This window comes from Colius striatus, chromosome 14 (assembly GCF_028858725.1).
Source record: "Colius striatus isolate bColStr4 chromosome 14, bColStr4.1.hap1, whole genome shotgun sequence".
Classification (NCBI taxonomy): Eukaryota; Metazoa; Chordata; class Aves; order Coliiformes; family Coliidae; genus Colius; species Colius striatus.
Window position 1 is genome coordinate 13,055,327 of NC_084772.1, and position 20,545 is coordinate 13,075,871.

At 39.4% G+C, this 20,545-nt stretch overlaps 1 protein-coding gene across 4 annotated transcripts in view; it reads left to right on the forward strand.

Moving 5' to 3' along the window:
* The window catches only part of GPI (glucose-6-phosphate isomerase), a 43,267-nt gene that overhangs the window by 9,273 nt on the left and 13,449 nt on the right, over positions 1 to 20,545 (forward strand). For 3 of the 4 annotated variants that reach the window (XM_062007676.1, XM_062007677.1, XM_062007678.1), the window contains exons 3-5: positions 1,541 to 1,650; positions 16,774 to 16,864; positions 17,741 to 17,809. In XM_062007676.1, the coding sequence (XP_061863660.1) occupies positions 16,844 to 16,864; positions 17,741 to 17,809 (90 nt within the window). In that variant the 5' untranslated portion in view covers positions 1,541 to 1,650; positions 16,774 to 16,843. Of the gene's footprint in view, positions 1 to 1,540; positions 1,651 to 11,800; positions 12,066 to 16,773; positions 16,865 to 17,740; positions 17,810 to 20,545 lie in introns of those variants that run through there. The other variant, XM_062007675.1, reaches the window with a different exon arrangement.

The window sequence follows — 20,545 nt, forward strand, 5'->3', positions numbered from 1 at the left end:
GAATAATATTTGTAAATATCCGATAATCCAATTCAAAAGGAATTTGAAAACCTCAAAAATGCAAAGATCTGGGGAGTTTTCCCCCTCCAAAATTGTATGATAGCATGAATGATGAGGTACAAAGTTGTATCTGTAATTTAAGAGTCTGCAATTAATTGTACTGTAGTCATCCATGCCTTCTGTATGACTATACCCTTTTAAATTCAAGGACACTGATAATACAGACAAGTGAACAAATTCACATGGGTATTTCAAACGAAATCTGTAGAAAGAACAACATTAACCTGTAGATCTTTTTTAAAATATTCTGTCTACAGAGCTGGGATTTTAAAGAGCACTACTGGCAAAAGAATTGGGCTCATATGATACACACAGGGAAAAATGCCAACTTGATGGGTAGACATCTAAAACTAAGTTTACATCACTAGAGAACTTCCTTGAACTGAAACAAGCTGCAAGATGGGCTGGTTTCTTAAAATATTAATAATAAAATTTGATGAGACATTCTTATTATGCTTCCATGGTACAAGTTCATTAAATTGCAATGATAATAAATCTTGAGAGATTAAGCTTATAAATGCATATCAAAGGATTGTTCCTGCAGTTTTTTAAGACCTTGAGATTTGTTTGTCATGTAGCTGAACAACCATTTATCTTTGCTGACAGTGTGGTTTATGTTACTAGACTCTGTACTGCTGTACACCAAATGGCATTGTCCAATTGGGCTTTATTTTTAGGCTGCTTTGTAGCAGATGCAGACTGGCACATCACTGCTTACTCCAGTGATGTGTTACATTCCCAGAAGGAGTCCCACTGAGAGAGTAGGAAGGAAACTAGTTGCAGAAACGATAGCAGTGCAAAGCACAAGTCTCAAAACTCTGCTTTTGTGGGTCAGCTGCCAAGAACGACATGTGAATGGTACTCTAAAGCTGTCTTTGCTTCCCTTTAGGGACTCAACTTAAAATCAAAAAAATATGGATACGGAACTTGCTAGAACTTTGAATTAATATAACCATGACCAAAACAGTTGAAGTTACCTCCTAGTTAATACTGCAGGTTTTTTATCCTCAGATGTGTATGCTGTTCACTGCAGCAGTAACGAACATTTAAGGTAAAAAGCATATTTTAAAGAATATGCACCGAGAGTTTGGTTCTGCTGGTTTTAAGATGAGCGACAATCTTTGTTTTAAACTTAACAGGAGTAGATCAAACCATATGACTGCAAAAAAAAAAATTCTAGAAACCAAAGTAACTTAAATGTCTGTATTATTTCCATTGTGAAAACTATTTTTAATCTGGAGAGACATAGCCTTTTCTCTAAATAACATGTTTTAAGACCTTTCCTCTCTATTGTATAGTAAGTGTGCAAGGTAAGTACCATGTGTAATATTTATTTGATTATAATTACCCATAATTACAAAAAGCAATACTTAATTCTAATTTAATCTACAATAAATATAACAATTACCTGAAAAACATAATAGTTTTGAGAACGGACATAATTCCACTAATGTAAAAATTAATTTCCTGTTGTTTTCAGTGGAACCACGTTTTACCGAACTGACTGGCCCACCTTATAAAAAGAAGAGACAATGGCTGGATCGCAGACCTGCAAACCAGTCTTGTGCAAAGATTTCTTCTGTGAACTTGGCAAGTACTTTTACTTTGAATATAGTCCAAAAGTATACATAATTTAACCACTTCGCTATCCTTCTACATGAAAAAAATAAAAGGCTTGCTTTCCTTAGGTGAGTGTCTTTCCTGACGGTTTGTCTTATTAGTGTGACACCTCTAATGCAGTTTTTAAACAGTAAGCTTCCTGACCATTGCATCATTATCAGAATTATTAATTGTGCTTCCTGTAGTTCTATTCATTTTTGTATCGAAGTCAGCAACTTGTAATATCAAATGGACAAGGCTGTCAACTAGTAAATAGATCCTTCCTAAAACTGTAAACTGAATGTAATATAAAAATCAGAGGAGTCACAATTGCTGTTTTTCCTGTCACCTTTCAGAGTAAAAATCTTATTTCAGCTTCTTTGCTTGTAAAAAGAAACACTGAATTGCAAGAGACTGGGTGAAGCTTATATGTAATGTTTAAAAATACTTCAGAAGGAGTTTACCAGTCAGTATTGATTACACAAAAAACGCAGAAAAAGCCTTCTGCGTACCATTGGCTTCTCAGAATACACAAAAAGAGTACATGTGCCTAAAGCTGCTTTTGTGTAGCCTCTGGAACCTGAATGATTGCAGGCCATCATCTCATCAAGCAGTCTTTCCGATAGAGCAAAAATCTCTGCCACTTTTGAAAGGGGCAGTCCCAGCACAGCTTGTGCTGTACAGGCAGTAATGTTTTTGATGCTGTGTGCTTAGCCTTGAATAAGTCTTCTGCTGTGTTATTATCTTCTTTTTTTTCCAGAGAAAGATTTTTGTATAGACACTAGAGTCTAAGCAGTCTGGTGCTCCATAGTGTCATCTACAGCTTGAAAACAATTATTGCACGGGGCCTGATTTTATTGCTATTGAAGTCATTGACATCTCAACATTTTCAGTTTTATTTCTGTATTGTTTATGGCACAATTGCCAGCTGACCATAAAGTTTTAGCCTCAAGTCACATATATGTATCTGAATTGATTTTGTACTGTTCAAATAAGTGTTTTTAACCACTGTTAAAAGCTCTGATTTCTGTAGCAGTGAAAATTCATAGTTCTTTGTTCAATATTAAAAAAAAAAGTACCCTTGCTTTCTGTAGTATTTAATGTAACATAACGGTAAAATAGAAATTCACTTCCTGCCTTGTTAAAATCCATTGCTTATAGAGGAATTGTACCCAAGATGAATGTATTCTTATGCTACCAAAACAGATTGAAATCTCATAGTCAATAATTGTCTCATATAACAAAAAGTAGCAGCCTTTGTTAGAACCAAGACATTTAACAGACACTGTGACTTTGTAGCTTTAGAAAAACAATAGTTAACTGAAGGGGAAATTTTTTTTCAGTGCTAACAGAAGCGATATAGTGTCACAATTTGTGATTTCAGGAGGCATACCTTATAAAAACACTCTTTAAAACAACTATACACCTCTCTCAAGTGTAGGGTTCTACTGTTGGGTTTGGCTCCCATGGTTATATAAACAGTAGTATCCGTGCCTCTGTTAAAAGAAATACATAGTTTAACTACACGTGCATCTTAGTGGAGACAAGAGACCCAAATGTGACAATAAGAAAATTGCTCTCATCTTACAGAGTTTGATTAAAGCTTTAGGCATAGAGCTTTTTATTTGACAAATGCTCAGTGAAATAATATTATGTCTTTATACTCCAGAGCGCTATTAATCTGAGGTTTCAGGACTTTAAGAAATGTTAATTAACTAGTTACCATTCATGTAAAATGGTAGCATTACAGTCATTTTGTGGGCTGATAACTGAAGCATGGGAATATTAGGTCCTTCAAAAGGATGAGACTGGGGTTCTCTTCCATTTGTTTTCCCTATCAGGTATTTACAGAGATCTTAACTGCTTATGCACTAGTGCTCTCCCTGTATCTTCCATCAAGTGAGCCCAAAAGGAGTAGGAACACTTCCTATGAACAACTTCAATCATACTCAAAGCAGGATGTTAATGCAGCCTGAAAGTTTGTTGGACACTTGGGAGGCCAAATATGATAGCTAAGAAGCCTAGCAGTGTTCTTAAGGGTTTGAAGCAGTTGCATATTCAGGAAAACAACAGACACACTACTGGCTGTTCTGCAGCCAGGTTTGTCAGAAAGTTGCCTGCCATAATTAGGGTAAATAATGTACAAATTAGGAAGCCACTGGTAGGTCTATTGAAATGCATCTCTGCACAGGTTTGCTGAAATTTATTTGTGATTTCATTCTAATTAAAGAATCTGATCACTGCAAAATATGACTCAACAGAAATTCCCTGCAGTGTGGGTATAGAAATTGTTCAGCTAATATACTTTAGCTTAATGTCTTGTTTCCAACAGAAACTATCAACAGATGATTTGGAATAAGGTGTAGAAGACCCATAGGTAATGAATAATTTGCTGTACATATTAGATCTCAACTTATTCTTGAATGTTAAAAACTTGAAGCATGGCCTTTCCATATACATCCCAGAATTTTTTACTCAAAGTAGTCACTGCTTCTAAGTATTACTCATAAAAATGTAACCACTGAATCTCTTTTCAAATCTTGTGAAATTGATGGTTTCAATAGTTTGCCTTAAACAATAAGTTTTGTAATATAATTACATGCTTAGAATATTTTCTTTTCATTTTTGCATTTCATAACAAATTTCCACTTGTTTTCCTGTTACAGAATAGCAAAAGCTGAATTTCAAAAGCCACCTTTTCTGTTACCTTTCAAGCCTGATTCATTTTAAGGGTAAAAAAGTAAACATCTTGCAATTTGCCTTTTCCCTGTCCCAAGTCACTCTTCTCATCCTTTTAATTTCATCTAGCTCTGCAGTATCCTTTACTGAGATCTTTGCAGCCCCTATCATTACACTTTTTTCCAGATAAAGATATCAATATCGATTCCTCTAACATTTTAAAATGTAATCATTATCATTTTTCTATCTGCATCCCAACATTTTATTTCCTTATTTTGACCACAGCTAAACATGACCTCCGTTTGTTTTCCAAGTTGATACACTTCTTTAGAATGCTGTGAATCATGTAAATAAATCCTTCCCTTCCATAGCACAATCCTTTGTAGTTACCAAAATTAAGTTTTGTTTGCCATCAATCTGCCCATCTGATGTTGTCTTTTGAAGTTCTTTCTAGTACTCTCTAAGCTTAATATAAATAACCTACATCATCTATAGATTTTACTGCTCCCTTTTCAGATCTTTGTTTCCTTTCCAGATCTCTAATAAATATATTAAATCACATAAAACTATTCTTTTACTTAGTAAAATTTCTAATATAATTCTAATATAAAAAAGCTCCAGTTTGACAATTTTTATATATCTGAGAAAGCCTATTTCCTACCTGTGTTTTAGACTCTTTTTGTCATTACCCATTTTAGAATGTTAAGTAATTCAAATATAGTGGCTTAATGCTCATTTACACTATTGAGTTCCTTTTTTCATAGATTAAAAGCTATCTGTAGTAATAAGAAACTTACAGAAAACATCTCTGTTATAGATCATGCCTGTGACATAATTGGACATTTTTTCCACACCACAGTGAAATTGATGTTCTTAGGATCCCTGTGTTACAGGGGTTTTGGCCCACATAATTATTTCTTAAATGGAGAAAGATACCTTATTTTTTAAAATGTAATTTCCAACATTTTTTTACAAGCATAACAAAAGAAAAATGCTTTGGACAAATCTCTAGTACATCTTTCAGAAATGTTGATTATTAACCGAACCCTAAGTGAAACTACTAAATTTCCTATTACCTTCAATTGGTAAAGAGTTGGGTGACCATTGATGGCATTCTAAAGCACTGCCCCTGTGGATAACCATCAAAACAAGTGATGTTTCAATTTTTTTTCCCAAGCTGTTATGTTTGTGTGACATCATTATGAGAGTTTAAAACAAGGTAGTAACCATTTTGTAGCTCCCTGGGAACGACCGGGAAAGTCCATAGGGCCGTGTAGAGATACTGAATACCCAGTCCGGTATTGCCATCTGTTGGTAACTGCCCAGCAAAGCTGCAGAGCTGCTACAAAGCCTCGGACGATGAACTGCCACACTGAACTGCTCAAATTACTACTATTTTCTACTGCTGAGAGGCTGTTTCCTTGGCTGGGCATTTGCCCTGTACTGCTGCATTGATGGGGAACTGGCAGGACAGGACAGGGCATCTGGCTCACAGCTTGGGCCCTGAATGTGCAGACTGCTTCCACATCTGATGCTACTACCCAGGGCAAAGTCTGTGAAGATCAGGCAGGTCTGTAGCAGGAATATTTAAAAATACCCCTCACCCATTCAAATGGGAAAGAGAAGGGAGTGGAATCTGTAAAATTTATCTATGTGAGTTTTAAAACCTCTACAACTTGCAACAGACAAAAAGTATATAAAAAACACGGCTTTACTTTTTAGCCAAGAAGCGTTTGCATATCAGGAATTTAATCAACAGCAGTACTTTTAGTATAAAAGATACAGCACGAGACTTGGAATCAGGAGTGTAAGTTCCAGTTCTAGCCACTCATGAGGAAACCCTCAGAAAACCATGTTCACTTTTTCAGCTGTGCCAAGCTGAGGTTCTCTCAAGATTCAGGAAGATTCAGGAATATCTAGCATGTAGTGGATTCTAGATCTAGTACCACTGCACAAGATTCATCAATATCCACGTTTCCTAAACATGCACAGTCCAAAGTTTTGTTATATTTAATGAACCAGAAGTCCTTAATGAGGACTATATGAATCACACAATTACCACAACCAAACAATTACTACATACAGAAATTAATAGACAAGCAATAGAGAGAGAATAGCAGTGGAAGCCTGAAAACCACCTGTGATTGCTGTCCTGGCCATCAAGAAGGACTTTATATGATTCTGAAAAGACAAGGCCAGGAACAAAAATGTCAGGGCATAAAAAACATGGATATAATGGAGACATTTCCAACACAAATACTACCTCATGGCCCAAAGGAAATGGCTAACTGCAGTTCTCTGTTCTTCCTAAGACTCATATTACTTTTCCCCTTGCAAGTTTCTTCCATTGTTGCAGATGCCAGATGCTTTTTTTCCCCCTCTCAGATTGTTAATCTGATTTACCTAGCAAAGTTAAATTCAGATCAATTTCTTCTTGCCCATCCTTAGTGTGAAGTTTTGTCTCTCTGTGCCATATCTGAAGAAGAGTTTGTATCTGACTATCACAATCTGAATAAAAAGATTACCTCTCCTTGCAAGACATCCCTTTCTTTAAAATTTAAGGCATTTAAATGTATTAGAAATACTTTAAAATGTAGGTATAGACAGACAGGTAAAATATTTCAAAATTAGTACACTGATATAGTCAGTCCTGACCTCAGACTGATATATGCTTTTTTCCTGAAGTTTGCTCCAGTCTCATAAAAACCATGTTTCTTTAATCTGAGTGACCCATTCCACCCAATTCATGGTAGTGAGCACGTATTCAGGTTTCTCCCACTGCTAAAAACAAAAGCTGATAGCTGTGAAGCACTGCAAACCTGACTCCTTTCTTGTATTTGAAACCTTGGACTGGATTTGAATGTCTGGTCCCATTTCTTATTATCAGTCTTCAGAAGAATCCATATAACTACTTTCTCTGGGACCACTCAGGTATTTTGTTTCATTAGCAGAAAACGAAAGCAGGATTCAAGACTGTAGTTTTGTTTGCTTTCATATAATAAAATAAGTTAGTACAATGGATTAAATGGAAGTGGAATTATATATGAATTTTTTTTATCATGCCAGAAAATTTCAATTAAAGGAAATTAGCCACTTGGTTCTTTCTGATAAATTAATCATAGAGATTATCTATTAAACGTGCCACTTAACCTTTCTAGCGTAAGTGCCTGAGGCAGTAGTATTTAGGCTCTCCACATTCATTTGGATATATTAATTTCTATGCAGCTGTCTTCCAATTTTCACTTGTCTTTTTTATAAGTAGGTCATTGTGCAGCTGTTGCTAATAGAGGCTGGCATTTGTAAAATGGTAAATCCACCATTGTACCCTACCAGTCACAAAATTGATCTTCATCAAATACTGAATACCCTTTACTAAAATGCCCTTTCTCAGCTCCAAAGGGTGTCATCCCTTGCTATGATAGCTTTTAGCCTTTTTGGAATGGGAACATGTTTCATCTGGTTATTTTGCAAGAGCTGAAGCACCACTATGTTCATACTATCTGTCTTCCATTAGTTTAAGGTTTTGCCTTTACTCCATGTTACCGCTTTCAGCTATGTTAGAGTTGCCATAAAATTAATCTTGAGGGAAATTGGTATGACAGCTATCAGCTGTCAAAGAAACAGCTGTCTGAACTGCTGAACTTCCCAGGTCTGAATCGTCCTTCTTCCCTCTGCAATGAAATCAATTGGTCTTTTCAGTGTAGACAAGGCCTTACTGTCCCTGTAATGGTCAGCTGTTGCACAGCTTATGGAGAGAGAAGCAACTCCTGGAACTGCTATGAACCTTATCCTATGGTCTTTAAAGATTAGAATTAGGACCTTGGTCTGGATATCTTTCTCATATGTCATAAAATTTGCACAGTCTGGTACAGGAATAGTTTGAACTCTAACTCTGTGAGGTGTGTATATCCTGTGTCCTAGGGAAAGAAGATAAGAAGGAAGAAAACTGCTGGCATTAAAGGAGGAGATCTAGTAAAAGAAAATGTGAATGGCAGATAACTTCAAAATTTTACAGTTAATAAAATGAGAGAGAACGTCTCAAAGATCTTAGAATAATGTGTTACAAAGAAAGTAAAGTGGTTATACATTATGTGAGTGAGAAGCACATTAGGTATGTGTAACAAAATCCATATTTTAGAAAGCAGAATTGGTAGCAAGGCAATGATGTAACATTCAGTGTGTCTGTATTGTGAACTAGAATACCTTATTGATTACCTTATTGATTACCTGAGCCCATACATTCCTGCACAGATAAAACTGAATGGGAAAAGAATGCTTGCAGATTTTGGATGTGAAGCCAACAAAATATTGCTGACTTTGGGTCAGATAAATCTTCAAAGTTTAAGATCTGGAGGATTTGTACAATTCAAATAGTGCAAGGACTATGATAAAAAAAGACAGGAAAGAGGAAGCAAAATTGAAACTTGGACTGAGGTACAGCCGGCCAATTGTGATGCATAAGGACATGGGATTCAAACTTCCTATGACAAGAACACTTAAAAGATTCACGATTCCTATGTCAAAACTTAAAAGATTCACGATTCCTATGTCACCAGAGCAGTAAGAAGCTACAGAGCTTTGGCAGTTTGGAAAGGAAGTGGAAAAGTGAGGTGGCCAGAAAAGAGACCTATAATAATGAATGATTTATTAAAGAAGTCATTGAAAGACATTTTAGCAGGTCATGTAACAAGAAGCAGTGAAATCCTGGATGTGAAGAGACCAGCACCTCAGATATGGCCCAAGTTTTGTAGTGAAAGGCAGAACAAGGGAATTGCAAGTTTTGAAATAATAAAAGTTGAAAAGCAGAAGCACAATGAAGACATCATCTCATTTAAGAAAACAACAGGATAGCTGGGAGGACCTGCAAGAGAAACAAATGTAGATTTGTATGCATGGCAGAGCTTCAGCTTAAAGTGAATCAGTAGAAAGAGCTGAAGGTGCTCAGAGAATGACTACTGGAGACATCAGAGGAGAATCTTCAAGATCCCAGGATTTGGTAGGGATGTGGTGACAATACTTTAATGAAATCCCAGTTGCCCTAATTTGAGAGAAATCAAGCAGGTGAGTCAGAAGCATTTCATGGCTATCAAACTATCAGGAAGGTTAACGTTTAAAAAAGGATATTTGTTCTCTCCCTATGACTAATAGGAGACATTTATTAAGCCAAAGAAATTTTACATCCTAGGTTACAGCATGCCTATGAACGGGAGTCTAGGACTATTGAGGGTTTTATCCTAAAGGCCTTGAAAAGGAAGTGTAAAGTTTACATGGCAGTGTGCATGATGACTTAAGTGGCTTCTTAAACACTTACTGGGCACTGTGTGTAGAATCAACTCCGTAATGCAATTGTTACTTGTAATTTTATTTTCCCTCCTTACAGGAAGGTATACTGGGAACCACACACATTGATGGATGGTCAGGTAGATTCAGGAAGCATGAGCAGTTTTGTGTTGGACAAATTGCTGAAAGCTATGATTGGCAGTGATGAGAGTGGCATCCAAAAATGTTTAAAAAAAACAATGTACCAAGTGATTAAGATTTATCTTGCTGAAGAAAAAACCATTTCACCTATTCAAGCTATTTCAAGTCAGAAAAAGCAAACTTAGAAACAAGGAAGTGTGAGGTAAGGAAGGACTTTTTTAGGCAGTTTATTACCACTATACTCAAGATACACCTCTGCTAATACAATTAAGGATCAATTACATGTGTTTTTTGTTCTGTTTTGCAGCCAGGAAAAGATGCTGGCTCTGCCACTTCAAACTCGGGCTGTGATTTTAATAATCTGAGTCAAGTTCATGGTCTGTGACTCCAGTTTAGGCCCAGATCCATAAAGGGGCTTAGGTGCTTAAAATATGACTTCGCAGGGATTTATTTTCCTAAACCATAAAGTGTAATCTCTGGAATTTTGACATACTGCTTTACACGTGTAAGGTACTAGTAATATGCCTCAACATTGCTGGCAGCACAGTTAACCACTGCCACCAAGGATTCTGTGTGTTGAAAGCGCTGTTGCCTTGCACTGCACATCCCGCTGTGTCCAGATCCACTGCCCTCTGTGCATGCACCTGGGCCCAGGGGTCAAGGGGCTGTGACCATCACGGACTTTTAGGGACTTTCTAAGACCCTCCAGAACTCTTCTGGACCCTCCAGAGACAGTACTGGGCATGCACCAGCAGGAGTGTATACAAGAATGGGATGAGCAGAGGTGTAGGCTCTTCTCTGTCTTCCCCACCCTGGACCGGACAGAGCAGTGCAGTTCTCAGACAAAGGGACTGTCAGAGGCCCCACGTGGACTTGCAGTGGTGACTACTGTGCTTTTCTCTCTCTCTCTCTCTCACACTTTTCTTCTTCCCTTTCTCTTTTCATTGTGGATTGTTGTGGGTAAAATAGTTCAACACTTGACTCCATTTAGAGTCTTAATTCTGTTCCTGAGAATATACAAAACCTGGTCATGACAACCTGTTTGACTGGACATCACTTAGGAGTTAAGCCCAACCGCCCCCAGCCACCCAGAATTGTCTGAGGTCGGTTGGAAAGCAAGGGGGTTTAACTTCTGCTGAATTAAACCCAACAGGGGATCGTGACAACATGTCCATGTTTCAACAACATTTTGGTTTATGCAAAAGTGTTTTTATCCCCCCTGAAGAATGGTGCAGCTGCTCACCTGCCTGCCCTGGCCTGTCTCCGGAGCGAGCGGGCTGCCAGCGCAGGCAGCTGGGTAAGCTCCTTTATGTAACGGCCAGGGCAAGCCAAGGCTCTCGGCGCGCAAGCCACAGCAGCCGACGTGTCACACAGGGGCCTTCTGAAGCAGCGGGTGGATGACGCTGGCAGAAAGCGTGGGCACCGCTCGGGGCGGGGGTTGGGTGGGTTTAGAGATCTATCACGGGTTTCAGGCTGGTGGTGATGCTACGCTGGGGCGCAGAGCTGCATCCTTTCGCTGAGGCCTGGCGTTGGGATCACGGAGCGAGCAGTGCTTCCCTCCCCACGCTCCCGTCAGCCTTCTCACCGCTCACAGCTGAGCTGCGCCATGCAGGATCAGGGCGGGGGGCGCCCGGGATAAAAATAATGTCGAGATCTTTTTAATCTGATCAACTCCCAACGCACCTACACGAGCAGCTGCCCACAGGCGGATGGGCAAGCAGGGACGCCAGCCAGGCAGGGTCAGCCGAACTGCTGTGCTAGCTCCCCCGCGGCCCAACCTCTGGCACTGGTGCCCCCTAACAGGGAAATCAGGACGCAGAACCGGGGGCGCTGCACACCCCCGAGAGACAGTGACCCCCGCAGGGGCCACTGCAGCAGCCCGCCGCGCTCAGCCACTGAGAACACTGCTGACCCCAACGCGAGCGGGCTCCGGCCCCCACCACTACACCTTCCCCTCACAAGGACCCGCCACCTCACCGGCTGCTCCTCCCTCCCGGCTAAGCCCGGCAGTAAGAGAACTCCTACCGCCCGGCGAGGCGGCCCGCAAAAGGGAGGGGGGCCGGGCGGAGCCGGCGGCAGGAGGCCGAGCTCGCCACTATAAAAGCGGAGGCGGCAGCCGTTGCTCTGCTCGCCGTGCTCGTTCTGGTGTGCCACTTGTGTGAGCCTCAGCCCTCCCTGACCGCTAACATGGCGCTCTCTAACGACCCTCATTTCAAGAAGCTGGTGGAGTGGCATAAGGCGAACGCCTCTAAGCTTGTCCTGCGGCAGCTGTTCGAGGCCGACAAGGATCGCTTCCAGAAGTTAAGGTGAGGCTGGGCGGCCCCCACCTGCCCTGCCCTTCAGCTGAGCGGGGTAGCACCCGCCTCTGCCCTCCCCAGCGACCGCCGCGGCCCGCCGGGCCCTCGGGCTGCCGGCACGCCGGGCACTTCCGTGTGCGAGGCGCGGGGTTCTGTACGGCTGCCTTCTCTCCCTCCCTGCCTCAGGTGGGCGCTGGCAGCGAGCCGGGGCCTCGCTGCAGGCGGGAGGGAGGGAGGGATGCCCTCTTCTGACAGAGCTCCCTCCTTTGCCCAGCTCCGCTTTCTCTTCTCCGTGCGGGCCCGGGACGGGAGGGGAGCGGAGCTCCGTGAGGAGGGCGCATCACGCACACAGCGGCTGTGCTTGCTGCCGCGCCCGCTGGCGTGCGCGGGACCGGGGGAGGGCGGCTGCTGCTTGCCCAAGACGCGCCGGCCGGTCGGAGGCCGATAGCAGGCCGGGCACATGCGCCTGGGGCCTGCGGCTCCCGGCCGGGAGCGCGGCGTGGGCCGGTGGGCGGGCGAGAGCTCTGCGAGGGGCGGGGGGGGGCGCTCGGCGGCGGCCCCTGAGGAGGGCAGCCCGGCGGGCTTGTCCTTGACTCATCCTTGCAGCAGGGTACGTGCCGGGAAGCACAGCGCCGGGCTGCGGCTCGCACAGCGGCATTGTGGGTCCTTCGTTGCTCAGTGTCTCGCACCCGTGTGCTTAGTCATGATAAGGTCCGCGATAAAATCACGAGGAGCCATCCATCCAATTGCCCCTACCTGTCAGTAGTACGATGGTGCTACCTCTCTACCCTGAGAGGGGGAAGAAGGGCATGTTTAGCAGGTTTAGCTCTGCCTTACCTCATACAAGAAGATGCATTGCAACACGTTTTTCCCAGAAGGGGAAGTAAGAAGTGGAAGCACCATTCAGCGGTTTTATTCTGTAAAGTAGGACTAATGTTTTCTGTACACTGGGGACTATGCTGGGAAATGGTGTGTGGTTACATTGTTGGACTATACTAACAATCTAAGAAGTCTAATACTATGTAGGTGAAATCCTGATTTGAGTTTTAAAGTGAGCTTCTGTTCTTGAGTGTTAAGATAACACTTGTTGCATGTATCAAGCTTTTCAGTAGTGTTCGAGGTGAAGTGACTTCTCTTTTAAACTCATTAGATACTCCTTAAATTGAAATTAAACACTGCCTATGAAGTCCTGCATACCAGTATACAAGAATTAAAATGCCATTTGATGGGGGAAGTTATAACATTTTTGGAGTATTGACTGCATCTGGCTCTTTTAATAGGACTTTTTATACTGTTAAAAAAACCTTTGTTAGTATTATCTTGTACAAATCTATTGGCTTCTCTCAAATAGTGCCAGTTCTAGTTGCAAATTTTCCTTGTCTCAGTATATACAAAGAGATTGAATTTGTTAACATCCTTAGAACAAAGGAAAGCAAACTAGCTAAACAAATCAAAAAGCATAATAGTGAGGTTTCTTAAGGTTACTGCCTGAATCGTTTAAGTATGTGTTTTTTTTGGGAATAGCACTGCATCTTCATCTCATTGTCTGTTGTTTTATTATTATCCATAAAATATACTGTCTTAATCTGAAATAGTCTATATATAATTACTCTGGTGGAATGAGAAGTACAGTGAGAATTTTGAGTATTAAACTATCACTGTATACAGTTAACCAAGGAGAAGATGTCTGACAAGTTTCAGGCACCCGTAGTCATCTGACATATTTTCTTCATGCTGAAGGTAGTCAGTGTGGTCCCTAGAATGTTTTTATCAGCTTTTTTTGTGAAGTGCTCTTTACTGAGGTTATCTCTTAAATAGCTGCACAACTTAATGTGGTTTTGTGCAGTCCATAAGGATAGGAAACAGTTGGGAGTGTTTTAAGTTTACTGTATCTTGATCCTTTCTTTTGATGGTTTCAATCCTGTTTACTGAGAAACCAACACACTCTAGACTACCAGGAGAACTTTCTCATGGCAAAATGCACTTAAAAAACTGACAGCCTGGATTAGTTTGACAGATCTGCTTGTGTACTTACTGACTTCCACTTTGAATCTGCTTAGCAGGTAGATGGTAGTTAACAGCAGCTGAAAGCCTAAGCAGTCTGGAGGTTTGGCTGCAAGGTCCTCTCTGACTATCTTTCTTTTAGAAGGAAGAGAGAAACATAGATCCATGTAAAAGTACTGCTACTACTTCTGGAGAAACTTCAGACTGATGTGAATAATTCTTAATCTGAGTATTTTTTCATGGAACACAAATATCTATTTAATATTATAATAAGAACCTTACTGACTATGTCCTACAGAATATAGATAGAAGATCCTTTCTTCCTTTTGTCCCTCTTTCTTTAGAATTTGTATATTCCAATTTCCCCACTGTGAGTGTAGTCAAACCTGTAGGATAGACCTTTGGCTTTCTTTGCCACCCGGATGTAAGCCTTGGTAGGATCAGCAGGTTTTAACAAAATGGATTGTTACTGGAAAAAACTCTATTAGTTTTTAGGGAGGTAGAACTGATGTGATGCAGCCATCAGACTTAGTAGATATCTGGATACTGATTAAGGGATCTTGATGCAAATATATAAGGCAAAGTACAAAGCATTAGTATTACACTTCTGCTAGTTGGCTTGTCCATTATGAAGGATCAGAAAGAGCCTCCAGTTTAAATGGAAAACCTACTGCTAGGGAATCTTTGTGTAATAGATTTAGGGATTGCATACAGCTTCTTTAGTTTGTGATTAGATGGGAGAGAAAATCATTCTGAGATGTTATAGATAACCTTCCCATTAAGGGCTGCATCACGTAAATGTGGCTGTGATGTACATGACGGGGCTCTTGTTCCACCTAGGTAGTGCTGCCTTTGGCTACTGCATTGCAGTGTGGGTAGTGTGGCACAAAACAACTGAGCTGCAGGGTTTTGGGCGTCTGTTAAAAGGGATGCATCTCTTGGTGTAAGGTTTTAAGATGAGATAACATTGCGTGCTATGTCCCACTTTTTGCATGGAAAGTTACATCTGGTAACCATTTCTTGCTTCTTTTAGCGAGCAATGTTTTTGAATGCCATCCTGCATTTTCTTCAAATGAGCTAGTGATTTAAATCCAGTCAGAATTTCATGAGAACTTGTCTTCTAGGTCTAGTGAGATTGATTTTATTCATATAAATAAAATAGCAATTCATTTCAGAAGTAAGGCATATGTCAGGTAAAGGAAGATTGTAAGGGAAAGACTATATTTCTGAATTTAACTGTAGATGAGAGTTTTAAGAGTTCTACTTCTCTAAACTGAGTAAATATTGGCACACTAATGGCCTTGCTGTATTATTATTAAAATGTGTTCAAATCTGAGACCTATCTGTGAATTGCAGCAAATTTCAAATATAAGAGATCCTGTAAGTCTACCTTTTTCTTCTGTACTGTATCAATAAATAGCAAATTTGGCAGGTGAGAGGTAACAGTATTGCTCTTATCTAGCTGTATTCGTGGTATCTTTGGTCTGGACTGCCAGGGTGTCAGGGTTACTGTTTGCAGCCCCTTAAAGAGAAGGGTGATTAATGTTCTTCAAAGATTCTGTTTGAAGACACTTTCCTTTCCTTATTCGATATCCCTTTTGTTTTTAAGACCAGAAAAAGGATATGTTACTGTGTTTTTCTTGAAGTTAATGAAACCACCCAAATGTCTAGACCTTGCTGATTATTACTGTTATGGGACGTTCAGCTTCATTCTTCCTTTGCAGAATCTTACCCAGTCTCTTATGTCTGTTTGGAATAGCAGTTATGCCATTGTTTGTCATCATGAAATCTCTGGCATACTTGCTCTCTAAAATTACAAATGCACATTTCTGTGCTTAAGTATTGGGAGAGAAAAAGCAGGAGATAATGAACAATGCAGAAACATTGGTAATTTAAGTGCATGCAATTTCCCGTGGCTTGTGCGTGTGGAGCAAAAGTGAGAATAAGATATAAAAGGCCTTCTGTGCTTTTTTTATAGAAGGTCTACTGAATTACTTACAGAACTTAGATTCTTCAGTTTAGAGTAAATGTATATGCTTAGCTGTAAATTAGTGCCGAGAAGAAATGGATAGAAAACTTCTGCAGAAGACTAGAGGAACTGTAGAACTTCTCAGATATAAGGACAGTAAATACACTTCACTTCTATTGGACTATTTCTGTCGTTGGGACCAGTCAGACTATGCCATGTGCGAATGGCATTTAATACTGCATAATAGTCGACAGAATGTTTCTGTACATGAAGCTGTATAGATTAAGTTAGGCTTGTTCAAGTCTCTATATAAAATAATTACTTTATTTGTTGAAAGGACTTGTAGGAAGCTATTTTAATTCTTTTAACAGCAAAATGATGTGGAAAGATTTTTATCTATGATATGTAAGGGGGGGGGAAATTGCTGGGGAATAGTAATGGTTCAGTGAAAACAGAATGTGATTGTCCCACTGCATTAAATATACTTTGTTGTATTTGGACTTTCCCAAGCAGAAAGTAGACATTATAATTTAACTTGTTGAAAACCATCATCTTAAAATAAAACAACACACCAAAAAGACATTGTATGAAACTTGAGGTACATCAGTTCCTCAGGTCATCTTTGCTAAGTTAGTGTAACTAGGATTCCAATTATTTTGTAATCTATAGAGATATTATCATTATCTTGCTTAAAACAGTCACTCTTAATGAATGTGCAGTTAAACAACTTGTTTGTTTTGACAGCTTAACTCTGAATACCGATCATGGGGATATCTTACTGGATTATTCAAAGAACCTTGTTACAGAAGATGTGATGAAAATGCTGATGGAACTGGTAACTCTAAAATGTTGAATTATTAAATTAAATAGGGATTTTTTTGGAAGTTAGTTTTTACCTGCAACTGATTACTGTAGCATTGCTTATATATATTTTGCTCTGAATTTGAGACCATCAAGTTAAGACATCTGTTTACAAAACTTGGCACAACTCAGTCTTTCATTGCCCTTTAAACCCAAGGTACAGGCCCTCTTTTTCACTGTGCAAATCTATTTCTTGTTCTAACTGAGAACATTTGTCTGTGTAACAGACGAGCTGGCATATGGAACTTGGAGGTCTGCAGTAAAATGAGAGATTCATATAAAGTTGTAAGAGGCCATGGTTTTTATCTGTGCAATTGAAAGAGTACTTCAAGTCATGCAGTTACAGTTTTGAGATTCATTTCCAGTTGGATCTATTAAGAGTTTTGTGCCATTAACTTCAGTTTAGCATGGTGTCCATATTTAAAACCCTTCTTTAAGGACTGATGCATCTAAAGGTTTAGACTGATAGGACACAGCTTTTTAAAAAGGGAAGAACTAGCAAAACTAGCCATAGCAATGTTCACTTCTCACCAAAGTGGTACAAAGAACAGTTAATGAACCCTGCAACAGTGTGACAAGATGAAAGTAAGATGGATTCATTTTATCTTGGTCCTTCGGCAGGTGTTGCTGTAACCCCTTAAGGAACTAAAGAACCCGCATAAAATAATTGCTTTAAAGTAAGAAAATACATTTTTACACTAGAAGCTAGTGGACTTTTTGATATAATATAATAATCTTTGTTTCACTGTCTTATGGGGTAAATGTTCACACTCTTGAATGTAGCTGGACCTTTGTGGTGCATGTTGACTTCTTACTATTTTTAAAATGAATCTATTTTTATTTTTCTCAGGCCAAGTCAAGGGGTGTAGAAAGTGCCAGAGAGCGCATGTTCAGTGGAGAGAAGATCAACTTCACTGAGGTAAAGCTATTTCTGTCCATGATTCTTTCCTTTCAGTTGTGCCTATATGTTATGGATGTTAACATATCTGCTTAAGAAGTCTTAAAACTTACTCTAATTACTACTCTGAAATGCAGAGTGGTTGTAATATTTACTGCAGTAATTACATGTGAAATCTTTACAGCTCTGACAGAAGAACACATGAAAAAGGCTGTTCAGGCCTTGCTTCAACACCCATGTCTTTTGAGATTTTGATGGTATCTTTTTGTCTTCTCTTCCCTCTTTTGTAGAGAGGAAGATGAGTTAGATCTTGCGAAGGGCATGGAGCAGAGTCTTGCAGTGTTAGTGATCATATGACTTAGTAAACTGCCTATGAGGTTTTAGAGAGGATTGGGTAATATTTTCTGGTTTGAATTCTTGATACCACTTATCTTTGGGTACATTTAACAGTAGAGACTATAAACACTCTTGCGAAATTAGCCAGCTATTTCAGTTAGAAGATGAATATTTTCCACTCTTTGAAGATTGTAGTTATGGTTAAAGCATCACTAAGGCATGCAGAAAACCAGCTTTACCTTTTTCTGAAATTAAAAATGGGATGAAAATTCGAAGCTCAACAAGTATATGATTTATTAGTTTGCCTTAAATATTAAAGGCTGTATTTAGTATGTTTGACGTAAAATCAGAAATCAATATTTTCTTTGACTTGTTTATTTTCTAATTTATCTGTTGCACAAACTATTTGCTTAAACTCAGCAGTTGGACGTTGTATCATTTATGAGTGCTACATGTTTGTAAGAATACAGACACACAAAACAGACAAAACTTCACTGGAGAAATGGTTCCTCTTCCATCTGTATTAATGCCTTCAGTTCACAGATACAATTCTAGCTTGTAAAAAAGGAAAAAGAAAGTAAGTTTTAAATGTATCTGGAGGATTTTTTTTCTCACATATTGCCTCTCACTAGCTTCATGTAACACGTGATTAGAGGTGGGCTAACCCTGTAATAAGTTATTATGGATTTACTTTTCATTGTCTACATGGGAGCAAATGTAGCGTCTCAGAAGAATGTGACTTTCACAGAAAGCATTTAACACAGTATTAAACTATGCTGTGTTTAGCAGCAGAAGCAAACTCCCAATTTTGCTACTGTCTTGATATGGCAACTTTCAGTAGCAGTTACCTGCATGATGAGTCTAGAAGCATCTTTACTCACCAGGCTTTCTCATTTCTAGCCAGAAGTTGATTTGGAATTAAATTTGGTTGTTTATTTTTTTCTGTTTGTGTAGGATATCAAATGGAGTTTGATTTGGCTCTGGAATATGAGCACGTGGACAATGTGAAATGGTCATGAGACCTTAAACAGGATGCTATCAAACAGCATGATTGAATAATTATAATGCAATAAGACAGAAAAGAGCTGCCTAATGGCAAGAGTTGGCTTGTCCACTACTCTTGTTCTGGTTTAGAACATTTTTTAGCTATTTGTCTTAAATATTTCAGACATGTCTGTATCTGGTGCAGCAGGCATTGGCTGCATGATGTGTGTTTATGTTGAAATTCTTTATGGTGCACTGAGGCATGTCATTGCCAGGTGTTTGTTAAAACTTGTAGCTTGATATGGCACAAAGACAGTGCATTACAAGGTAATTCATATCTAACTGCTTTGTGGGGGCAGTCTTCATAGGCACCCAATATTTAGAAGATGTTTCTTTAACAGTAAACATCAGGTCAAATATGACTGCTTCTCTTGATCAAGGTAAAGCTTCCTTCAAGCCTGATAGTGAGCAGTATTTACCAAACAACACAATTCCATGACTAAGCATTGCAAAAAAATGTGCATCTGTTCACTGTAAATTTAAGTGGGTACACTTTGATAATTAGCAACTGCAAGAGCTTTTTTGTGTTCCAAGTTAGTAACCACAAACTCAGTGATTTTTTTTTTTTTTTTTAATTAACATTTGGCATTTAAATGATAACTTGGCAGTTCATGTTGTCTGTGTTGTCTTTATCTCAATGCCTGTCATTGTAGTGAGGAACAATGAGGTAGAACAGACTAATTTACTTTGTTAGTATTGGCTAACTCTTCCTTCTAGCTGTTCATTAAAGCTGTTAAGCTCCTGAGCAGGTGAATCACAGGCCAGATTTCAGTGCTTTGACTTGTGTATAGCTGGAATTAATATGATATAGTGCATGACTTTTTTTTCCTCATAATACAACTACCGTCTACATATCTATCTGATATGCAAGTATTCAGGGAACATTGAATTGTGAACAATGGGTAGAATAATATGGCTGTTGTATTCTTTTTTTGTCAAATACTTAGACACATATTTGTCTCTTCCTCTATGAAATGGACTATTCAGGATAATTGAGAAAATGCCAAACAAAATAAGTTTGACTTCTTGTTACAATTGACTTTCTGCTATCATTCATAGGAAACAACATTATCCTTGCATACCTGGAGCATGCCAGAACAATTAAGATAACTGAATGCTGACTATGGCTGAATTCTGAACCTCAATCATTAAATGCTTTTCAAGGAATTTTGAACATTCTCCTAAAAGTGAAGAAATAAGCTTCCTGCTTTGCATATTGTATTGTAAGCTCTCTGCACTGGATCAGAAGCAGGAGAGTGGTTTAGGTAGTGATGAGTGTGTGTGAAAAAAAACAAACAAACAAACATGCACATACACAAACTACCACTCTGGTAATTTCAGTTCATCTAAAGGATCTTGAAGATTGTACCAGAGTCC